The 11783-nt window shown below is 40.4% G+C and overlaps 2 protein-coding genes across 2 annotated transcripts in view; one reads left to right on the top strand and one right to left on the bottom strand.

The window, feature by feature from the left end:
* The window catches only part of LOC146567009 (uncharacterized), a 435082-nt gene that overhangs the window by 95686 nt on the left and 327613 nt on the right, over positions 1-11783 (bottom strand). The window lies entirely within an intron of this gene.
* On the top strand, positions 1739-10241 carry LOC146567036 (uncharacterized). Its single transcript, XM_085286631.1, has 4 exons — positions 1739-2186; positions 6067-6172; positions 8215-8811; positions 9137-10241. The coding sequence occupies exons 2-4, from the start codon at positions 6155-6157 to the stop codon at positions 9707-9709; spliced, it is 1188 nt and encodes a 395-aa protein (XP_085142757.1). The 5' UTR covers positions 1739-2186; positions 6067-6154; the 3' UTR covers positions 9710-10241.

Here is an 11783-nt window from a genome sequence, read left to right as displayed (position 1 = left end):
GTTAAAAAGTTAAGAGATAAAAAGACTTACGGGGATGTTAGTTCAGTTTATGTCTTCATACAAGGAAAAAAGGGAACACCCCAGTTATATTTTGGTCTTTGTTATATCGTTCAGTGTTGATTCAGTATTTTCTAATTACACTTTACATCTTCCATGGCATTACTTAAAAAAATACCACTAGGTGGCGCATAGCGGCCAGGAGGAGCGTAAACCCCCCTGGGAGGCAAATCTGCAGAATAAATCCTGCAGTTGAATTGTAAACAAGTTCATGATCTGTGCCTCTTTATTTCAATACACAGCTGTGGGATCTAGGATCGCACCCCTCCCAGGCACCTGTCACACCAGGGGGGCAACATATACAGTCTGTATAAGTGTGGTTAATCCAATGAAGATTTGTAAGGAGACGGCAGTTACTGTGAATTCACAGCAGTTACAGTGATTAGTAATAAACAGCCAGTGAGAGTGAGTGGATATAAGAAAGTCAGTGTCTCAGGTGTGTCGCTTGGTTTGTCATCTGTTTGTGAGACTGGAGGAGACGTAGAAATCTTTTGTTTTAAATCTTAGTTAGGAAGGTTCCTGTTTGAAAACAAGCACTTTTTGTAAGAAATGCAAGAAGTACATCTGCAGAAAGCACACAGTTACATTCTGTCCATCATGTGGACAAAATAGAAAATGTTGAGCATTGAAAAACTGAGAACGTTGGGCAAGTTCAAAAGAAATGTGTTTGTAAGAACGAAAAACCAAATTGTTCCTAAAATAGTTATGGAAAGTCTAACTGTTGTATGTCTGTGTTCTACATGTTTATCTAATGGAAAATAAAGTTGCTATTGTTTTATTGCAGTTTTTGGATAATCCTGAGTGGATTTACACAGTATGGGTCAAAATGACCCGCAACAAAATCAATGTCAATTGTTTGTTCTTCAACATAATACAAGGGTTGATTTCCAAAACTTGCTTATGATCTTCAATTTGTAGCAGATCCACTATCACATAGCAGCTGGAGCAGTTTCAAATGGAGGTCAGTCCACTGCTGCCACCTGTGGCCAAGTACCACAGCCTACTACTAGATTAACTTGTGACACATCTGCACCTGTTTCTAGGATCACATTAAGTAGAGGCTGAGTGGCTGCACTTACCCCTGGTACATCCAGATCTACCCACAAACATGTTGAAAGATGCAATGCCAGCAATGTGGATTGTCAACGCTAAAAACAATCAGTAAGCAAAGACAACAGGGATCACTTTTTTCTGTTTATTTAGCACCCACAACATTTGTAGCTACCTTCTGCACAGGGGAAGTCCACACACACTGTGTGGTACCACTTTCCACAGGAGGTGCATTCGATCTGCAAGACTGAATGAGATTGTCAGAGTCATTGTCTGACTGTTTATTACTAATCACCTGCTGTACATTCACAGTAACTGCCATCTCCTTACAAATGTTTATTAGATTAACCACACTTATACAGACTGTATATAACAGCCAACTCTAAAATGTTTGTTCACAGAGAAAAGACACAGGCAGACTACGCTAACGACATGTGATGTTACAACACTAGTGAAATATTAGTGTCATTTCATTCTTTTCAAAGGTTTATTTGCATGACGCACAAACAGACACAATTGAAAGGAAGGTACAAATGTGTTGTGCATGACACGAATTCAAACGTGCTGCAGATGTGTGTCACAGGTTGATCTGGCTGTCGGCTGTGGCACTTGGCCAGAGGTGGCGCTGGTTGACTCGACTCCATGTTAGTGCACAAAGTAAACTGCTGGCTTTAGCTGTGAAGCAAAAACGCTGAAATCGGAGAAATAACCACGATAACGACGACAAGAGTCTCCCGATCGTTTACTCTTGCTGTCCTGTGAACAACGTCGGCGTGGTGTTAATTGTTTGCTGTTTTTAAACACTTTTAAATGAGGATATCACCAGGTAAACTCGCCACATTTTTAAACATTTTGTTGTTCAACAGCATCAAGACTGACGGAGTGTGTTTGAGATAACCTCACAAGTGTCACAGATGACACATTTGGCGTTTTTTTGCTGGTTTGGCAGCTCCTGAAGCGCAAGACTGCCACACATCTGTTCGACCAACGCCGGGTGCGGTTGCTGGATTGGGACACAGCTACAGAGTTCCTGCTCATTGCTGTTTGTTTCTCAGTTTTTTGTTCCGGCCTATCTAGAGGTAAGTGTCAAAGTAACATTGATCTGAGTTCATGAAGTTTTCTGTTGCTCTCTGTGAGAGGGGGTGGGAGAAGACCGTTAAAGGCGAGGCTCTCCAGAATGTAGCAAAAACAGGAAACCACAGCTGTGTGTGTGTATAAGTATGGTGTTATATTTGTACCACTATTCCTAACGCACGTAAAAAAAAATTGCAGGTGCAAGTGTTGCATTTTGAGGAGAAATTTATTTTGATCAAAGAAAAGCTAAATTTGAGGGAGCAAAATTCATTGCTGAGTGCAAGAAAAATGTATTTCAGTGTTTGCTATTATCCACACACACACACACAATAGCAGCCCCTCTCGCTCAAGTTTTGCATTTGCGCTTGCTTGCAATGTGTTGCTTCCGCTCTCAACATAGCTGGACTGGCCCGGTGTTCACCGGTGGGCCGATGGAAGTTTTTCGTTTTAAATGGGCCGATTTTTTTTTGTTGTTGTCTTTTTTCCCCTGTAAACAGTGAAAGGTGGGGGATTGGACAGATGCTGGCAGACGTGTAAAAATAACTCAATTGTTTGGTAGTGGCTATGGTGGAGCTTTTACAGATTCAGTAAAATTAGCAAGTGGTGGAGGCCAGCAGGTGGATGAGAGGGAAAGGGGAGGCGGAGGAGGAGAGACCCGAGGTGGCTGTGTGGGTGCTATGATGTTACTGGTGAACTTTATTTTATTCATAAGGTTAGTTAGTAGAGTCGCCTACCTCTGTAAAAAACGGAATCCTCTGGTATTCAGAGTTAATATTAGGCGTTTGGTATTGAGCTGAAAATAAACGCGATTTGTCCCGTACTTCAGCTACAATAAACAAAGACAAAAAGTTGGAGTTATTCTGCGTCTTTACGCTGTCAGCTGCCTCTTCTTCTCTCATTCTCCCCCCTCCCTCTCCTGCTGCTACTTCAATCATGAAACTGATCAATGATCAGCTGATCGGCGTTTCTGCTGCAAGTCCCGTCTCTCTTGCTTATTTACCTCCCATTTTGCGCCAGAAAGAGGAAACTAGCGGAGGTCGCGTTAAACAGCAGAAGCGCCTTTAAACTTGATAAGCAGTTGTTAGAATTTATATAATATTAATATCTAGTATCAGCTGATGTTTGTTGGAGCCACTGCTGCTGGTCATGATATCGGTTTGGATATCTAGTGAGAGGAAAACATGAAGATGAAACCAGGAGATGTCCTTACTGAATCATCAGAGCTGAACAGGTGATGGAGAAACAGGTTTACATGAATGGGTTGAAGAAAAGCTATGACAAATAACACCAGGATCCTTTTCTATGTAGCTGACAGCTGGTAACTGTGCAGGGGCGGATCTAGCAAAGTTTTGCCAGGGGGCCAGGTAGGGCATTAACAAGAAAAGGAGGGCACAAAAAATACTTTTCTTTCTTATTCTCATTTAAAATGTCTCGCTTTTAACAAATAATTATCCGAATCTTACAACCAAAGTTTTCATCTGATGTCAAATGTATAGAAATCCATTATTGTACATAGTAATTTTTTTCAGGGTCCCAACATAATTTCTTCAGAAGATAGTACTGTACATGATGCCAGTATTTTCCCACATTTTATAGATACTGCACCAGTACTTTGTGTAAAATGGCATCAAAAAGTCAGTTAAGTTTTATTCTTTCTCACCTGTCTTTCTGTCTCCTTTCACTTTTTAAAGGTTGCCATGTTAGAAAAAATATTTTGCCCTGCCATGCTGTTTATTGATGTGGTAAATTAATAGTTTATGAAAATATATCTAAATCTGTCATTTATTATTTTTAATATTTAGTAATAGTCAATGGACAATAGAAATTAAACTCTTTAAATAATAAGTACATTTTTTTAAAGACAGAGACTCTACAGTACGCAGCGGTAGCATCGCTTCCACAATGGAGCCCGCAATCATTTTTTAAGCTCACCTTCAGACGCTTTCTGGGGCAGGGATAGCTCAGTAGGTAAAGTGGTCGCCCCATGATCGGAAGGTCGGCGGTTCGAATCCACTTAACGGCTACCCTGAGGTACCCCTGAGCAAGGTACCGTCCCTACACACTGCTCCCCGGGCGCCTGCTTAGTGGGCTGCCCACTGCTTCACTGAGTGAATGGGTCAAATGCAGAGAAAAAACAAGTAATTTCCCCATGGGGATCAATAAAGTATCCATTATTATTATTTCTGTGCTGCTGAAGTAAAATCACGTTTTGCCTGCTTAGCAGGAGTTGCCGCGGTGTTATCCATGGATGATGAACAAGGATCACTCAGAAGTGTTCGTCTATGCTCTCGTGTCAGGCGCTTCAGTAGATTACTCGCGCTATTAACAGCAGCCGATAGTTTTTTCTCCCCAGGACATAGCTTACATATTACTGTAATGTTCTTGTCTGCTTGTTTCAGAAAAGTGAAGTGACGGGAATATGTCCATTTCATAAAACAGCCACTCGCTTCAGCCGAGTCCGACCTCTTCCGCTGTAGAATACGACTACGCAGCAAACTGGCGCGAAATGACGTGCAGCTGCACTACAGCGATGCTAAAGCGGCAGAGTTTACTTCTATGTTTAGAAGATAAATTATTGAAATTAAATAATGATATTCAGCGAGTTTAATTATTTTACAATGTAACGCAAGTACATTGTAAGTAACTGTAATTAAAATACCTAAAAATGAACAGTAACCAGTTACTCTACTTTTCAGTGGAAAAGTCATTTAATTACAGTAACGCGTTACTTAGTAATGCATTACACCCAACACTGATACCATGTCATAACTGCTTTAAGTCATACAGAATAGATATCAGAGCCTTAAACAGGCTGACTTCTGCTAAATGGGTCAAACTGGGCAGAAAGTACACAAACACATAACATCCTTATAGAATATGATGTAACACTATAGATCAACTTACCTCAGAATATATAAAGCATATAAACAATTACAGCAATATGATGCAACAAACACAGCAGTGCTACTAATGCAAAATACTCAAAGCTTCATAGAACTGAAACAAACATTTATTTTTAGCTGCATTCTGCTGCTGATACATACTTTAGGTTTCTGAATGTTAAACTTGTTGCTGCCTTTCATAGTGTGTAACTTGAAGGCCCTGAGTACTTTCTCCCACACTGAAAACACTGGAATGATAACATTATTTGAACATTACCTAATAAGACTGATTCAGGACACACAGTTAGTGATTTTAAACTTTCCTAGCAGTCCTTCACAAACAGGGAACAGTCTGTCTATTCTCTCCATCTGTCAGCTGCTGCTGGCTCTTCCTCTTCCTCCTCCTCTTCCTCACACACTGCTCCACACCCACTGCCGTGCTATGAATTGTGGGATATATGGGACCACAAAGTGTACACCGGACCACACTTCAAATCTGGGGAAATCGACGGCGCATTTGGAGTACACTGCGGATTGGGACAGCTGTTGTCGCGTCGCTGTGATGTAATAGGTCTCAAAATGCGTATTCCGGAGCATGCGGTCGCTGGATTGGGACACAACCTATATCATCCGAATTGTCTACATTAGAAGTAATTACTTCCTCTTCTGCCTTTCATAGTCATGTGCGAAATATGGCTGTATAAATGGCAGGCGTCCAGAGAAAGGAAAACAGCGGATGTCGTGCTAAACAACATCAACACGCTTACGCTTGATAAGCTGTTAGAATTTATTTAATATTACTTTGTACTATCAGCTGATGTTTGCTGGAGCCACAGCTGTAAAACCTGCTGGTCATGAATTTGGTTTAGATATGTGGTGAGAGGGAAACATGAAGGTGAAAGGGAAACTAAAATATGTCCATTGTGTTGTCAGATGAACATATGAGACACTTTGACTCTTCAGTGCAGTGTGGAGCCTAACAAAGTTCTGTTTTGTGTCCCAGCTGATCAGCAGGAGGAGAAGAGTCTGACGGAGCAGCAGAGGAACATTTTCAGCCATCTGGACTCAGCTGAGTCACTACAGAGGAAACAATGAGCTCAACACAGAAGGTGACAGATACTAGTGTAAAGAAGTACTCCATCAAATATGCCATCAAAAGCTGAAGTACTGATTTAACTTGTTTACTCAAGTGGAAAAGTACGGGCTCTGAAATGTAATCAGAGTAAGAAAGTAAAAGTAGCTCCTTGAAGAACATTTTTACCACCTGTTTTTATCCAAAGCTAACTGAACCTTGTGCTTTATTAATGTAATAATAAATTAAGATTAGTAAATGAAGTACGAACTATTTCTTTCTAATAAAGGTTCTCTGTTTGAATCAGTTAAGTAGAAAATGAAGGAAAATAAAACATATGTGTATTTTCTGTTGCCTACACTGTAGAGGGTGACTTTCCTCTAAACAGGAACATGAGCAGGGAGGAGGTTAAAGTGGGATTGAGCAGGTGGGAACCCTAAAATCAGCTGTAGTGGCTCAGCGTGGGGAAAAGAATCACAGCTCACAATAATTTCTGTTGAGAGCTCCAGTAGATTTTCTTAAAATACAGGCTGTGATCAGCTGACCTGCTGCTCTCTGTGGATGTACACAACTGAATTCAACCAGATGTCAGCAGATGTTTCATGAGCTGTCCTGGCTGGTTTCCATCCTCTACACTGACAGTACACTGTCTTTATATTAGACACTATACTGTTGGTATGAAGGTGGAACTCAGTGAATGAATGTCAGCATCATGAGCTTCAGTTTAAATGAATCTCTGCTACACTTGATGTAATCTAACTGTGACATGAGCACCACAGTCACTGTGCACCAGTCACACACTGTTCTTTACTTTAAATCCATCACAGTTCAGCAAACGAACCTGTTTATCCTGCACTAACCTGCAGAGGATCTTCATGCAGTCTTTAAATAACACAGTTAATCTGCCTCAGATTGTTTTGCAGCATCTTTCATAATCTGATAAAACATAATGTCACATGTACCGACCCAATGTCTGATTTCAACACATGAGGACTTACATGTAAACTTTAATCTCCAGTTGATCAAATCCCACTGAGCAGTCCTTCCCTTTAAATCTAACCTCTCTTCTTCCTCTCCTGTCCTGTGTGTCTTATCTTTCTCCATCTCTGAGTGAAGTTAGCTCTCTTTCTTTTCTCTCCCTGTGATGTACAGCAGCTGGACCTTTAGCGAGCAACACACTTTTTTATTGTCAGTTTGTGTGTTTGCTGATGTTTTTTGAGCTGATAGAAATGCTGCGTTTTAAATTACCTGCCACTTAAAAGATATGAATCCATTTATTCTTGCTCATCTTCTGTATTGCTAGCTGGATGCTGAAGTACCGTGACGGCAACTTATGAGCACCTGCAGTGATTCAGGTGTTGTGCCAAAAAAGAACATTGGTCCACTTTAACTCTTGACTATGTTTTGCACACAGTTTTGCCTCTTTCATCTCTTTTTATGTTTCATACCCTGGTGATTAGTGCACGATCAGGATTGCCTTTCATGTGTTACTGTTTAGGTTCAAATCAGTTTGATGTTTGATGCCTGCAGCGATGACATTACTCTCCTCAAATGGCTTAAACCAAAAGTAACAAGCCTGTTTTGAAAATGTAAGGAGTAGAAAATACAGATATGTGTAGGGAGTAAAAGTTTTAAAGAAATCCTGAGGCTACAATCAGACTCTGACATTTTCCTTCACTGAACCAGGCTGGTAACTGTTACATTTGATTTATTATCATTGAATAAATTAGAAAATTATGGAAATATATATAATAGGGAACAGCAACAGGAAATGTAAAAAAGTATAGACCTGTTAAATATTTATATATTATATATATATACATTTTTATATATCTGTGTACAGCAGGAGGGATGGGCATGATTTTAGTGTTTTTAAAAAGTCATGAATTATTTTTAACAGCAGGTTGGATGTAATGTGTTAGAACTACCAGCAGGTGGGGATAAGAGACCTTTAAGGTGTTTGGTGCCACACTCCACCTTCAGGTTTAAAACTAGTGTTAATGGAGGGAGTTTGAAGGTTGAGTTTGTTCCACGACTGCATTTCACTCACTGCCTCTGTTTGTATCTCTGTCACTGCAGGACCAACATGGAGCGAGAAGTCAGCGCTCTCAGGAGGCCGACAAACCTCACAGAAGAAAGAGAGAGGAGGAACACACCTGTGACGAGTGTGGGATGGGTTTTAATAGGAGGGATTCACTAAAACATCATCAGTTCATCCACACTGGAGAGAGACCGTTCAGCTGTGACTTGTGTGGAAAGACTTTTTCCTGGAAGAGTGGCCTAAAATCACACCAACTCACCCACAGTGGAGTTAAACCGCACAGCTGTGATCAGTGTGGCAGAGCTTTTACTCAAAGAAGCAGCTTACAGAGTCATCTAGTTACCCACTCTGGAATTAAGGCATACAGCTGTGACATTTGTGGAAAAACTTTCAGCCAGAGAGGGAACCGAAATATACACCTACGCATTCACACCAGACATGATGTGTACTGCTGTGAACAGTGTGGCAAATACTTTGCTACAGACACACAGTTACAACAACACATGTTTATCCACACTGAGGAGAGACCTTATAAATGTGACCTGTGTGAGAAGACTTTTAAATCTCCACATTACCTGAGACAACACCAACAGATCCACACCAGAAAGAGACTCTACAAGTGCAGTTACTGTGAGGTATGTATTTATATTTTTAACTTGTCATTTTAGCCTGACTGTTTGGAACAACTCTGCTCATTAAACTGTGTTAGCATGTTAGCAATTCTACTGCATGGAAAAGCAGCTCTGAGTGATTATTCAGATTTTCATGTCAGTTATGATTTTAGTATTACTGTAGTATTATGGTGGTAGTATTGTAGTTATTGCAGCCCAGTAAACTGAGTGTGTTAACTGAAACAGTCAAATGTAATTGGACGTCTGCAGAGATGCTCTTTATTTCAGGCGACGTTCAGGATAAAAGTGTTGAAGGACTGACTTACACTGTCTTTGTGTCTTTGTTTAGAAGCAGAGCGACACAGATGGATCCAGTTCTCAACCCTGTCATCACTGTGGTGGTGGGAAAGACTTTCGTTGTGACCTCTGTGGAAAAACTTTCAGTCGGCAAGCCACCCTTAAAACACATCAACGTAGACACACTGGAGACAAACTGAAATACTGCAAAGAATGTGGGAGAAGCTTCATCACATCAACTGAGTTAAAACGACATGAACTGATTCACAGTGGGGTTAAAAAGCACCTCTGTGATCAGTGTGGGTCATGCTTCACCACTGCAAGGGAGCTTAAAAGACACAAACGAGTCCACACAGGAGAGAAACCATACAAGTGCAGACACTGTGACAGAAGCTTCTCAGATTCAGGTAATCGTAACAATCATGAACGTACACACATGGAAGGAAACTACAGCTGTGACCAGTGTGACAAGAGCTTCAGGAATCTCAGTTCATACTCCGAACACAAACGATCCCACGTTACTAATAAACTGTTTCACTGTTACCAATGTGCCCAAACATTCACCTCATTGTCTGCTCTGTGCAAACATCAGCGTGATCACTCAGGGCTGAAATCACTCCCATAACTGGATCACAGTGAATCTGAAGAGACAGAAAGATCCTCTGGTTTCAGTGTCAGACTCAAAAAGCTTGAGATCAGGCTCCACAGAGTTCAGATAGAATCATTTAAACTTGTGTTGAACTGAACTGGTTGCTGGGCTGAACTTCTACATAATACAGATTTACATGGGATCTTATTTTCTGTCGTTTTACTGAGTCAGTTTTGTCCTTTTTTCTCTGTCCTGGTTTTGCTCGTCTGTAAATAATTGAAACTCAGTCAAATAGTTCATTGTTCTCCAGCAAAATGTTTTGGAAACTCATGTTTAACCTTTAAACTCTGACATGTTTTAGCACACAAGGCTTCATCGGGGAGTTCACTCATGATTGGACCATGAGAATAAAGGTTTTTAGTTCTTTCAAAGAGAGTCTTGGAGGTGTTTGATGTTTCTGTTTTTTCTGAAACCACCTGAAAGAAAAAGTTAGTTTTTAATGTTTCTTTCATCTGTGATGTTCTTGAATGTGTTCACATGAAGATGGTACAAATAAACTGTCCTTTTAGCTTCAGCTCCTAATTTATTCATTATTTATGGATGTAGCACAGCAGCAGTGTCTTGATTAACACATGGAGGGCTCGGGATCTGATGGTAAATAATGTTTTGTGTCCTTGTACACATCATACAGCTCAGCTGTTCCACAGATGTCAGGTTTACACAGTGGGATGGTTTGTAAGAACGCAGCTCTCCTGTGGATAAATCCTTACTCTTAGCCTCAGGACCTCACACAGTCCCAGCAGGTTCAGTCAGAAGATTTATCCCTTATACCAAAACTTCACTGAGTCTCCTTTGCTGTGCTGTTTTCACAAAGAAACGCAAAGTGAAGACCTGAACTTACAATGTTTTAATTAGGTTAGCAGATTCAGTGGACTTTGATCAGTTTTTTAAACAATATCTTTTAACTATTTTTTTCATTTTCACAAATAGTACACAATTACATAACATAATAAAGTGTTAATAAATAAAGTACAGAACAATAAAAAACAACCAAAAAACCCCCACCAAACAATCCAAAAACAAAGCAACAACAAAAACAAACAGACTGAGAACTAAGCACAAAACAAAACACCAGCTCAGATCCACGCAATCAATCAATCAATCAATCAATCATTTAATCAAGTATACAATACAGTACAATGCCTGTGGTCCCAGTACGACGCAGTTTCAAATTCATTGCTTAAAACCTACATCGAACATCCCTGGTTTAAAGTCAACGTTATTCACAATAGGGGTGAACACAGATGTTAACTTCAACCTTCCCGTCGACATACTGACCACCAGGCCTAAAGTGTATTAAGTGTGATTTGATTTTTTCCTAGCTTGAACTAATATCTTCAAAGTTCTTAAAGAACAGTAAGACCCTTAATGGATACTTGTCAGCGGTTGTGTGGAGGCGAGGAAGAGATGACCCAAACGCAGGACTCACTGTGCAGGGTGATGATGATTTATTGGAATGAGTGGATAGACAGAGCAGGAACAAAAGGACCAACAGACTGAAAGACTGAATGGCTGGCTGAACTGAACACAGGCGGGAACGACAACATAACATCAACAATGACACGACAAGGAACAGGTGGAAACTGAGGGTTTAAATACACTGGCTAATGATAACGATTAGGGACCAGTGAGAACACAGCTGATCATAATAGAACTAATAACACACAGGAACCAAACATGAAAACAGGAAATGTGAACAGGTGAATAAACTGAACATGAAACAACTGAAAACACTGACTGGGTGAACACCCAGGAACCCTGACAATACTTTAAAAGAGAAGTTTCAATCCCCAACCAGATAGAGTGTGAGTTATTTGTGACCCAGTCATGAATATAGCACATGTGAGTACTCAATTGATATGTTCTAATATTTGGTAAATCTAGACCCCATACTGAACCTGGGAGTTGTAGTGTAGCCATCATACGTTTGGTCTGCGTTTGCTCCATATAAAAGACCTTAGCCAGCCGTTCAGATCCTTCATCACCGTATTTGAAAATATAACTGGAATCATTTGAACAGGACATAACAGTCGAGGCAAAATATTCATCT

The sequence above is a fragment of the Mchenga conophoros genome, linkage group LG9, assembly GCF_057382185.1.
Source record: "Mchenga conophoros isolate Kocher_MC1m ecotype Shallow Benthic linkage group LG9, M_conophoros_male_GT1.1, whole genome shotgun sequence".
In the NCBI taxonomy this organism is placed as follows: Eukaryota; Metazoa; Chordata; class Actinopteri; order Cichliformes; family Cichlidae; genus Mchenga; species Mchenga conophoros.
Note: the sequence above shows the minus strand (reverse complement) of the source record. Positions and strands in the feature narration are given on the sequence as shown.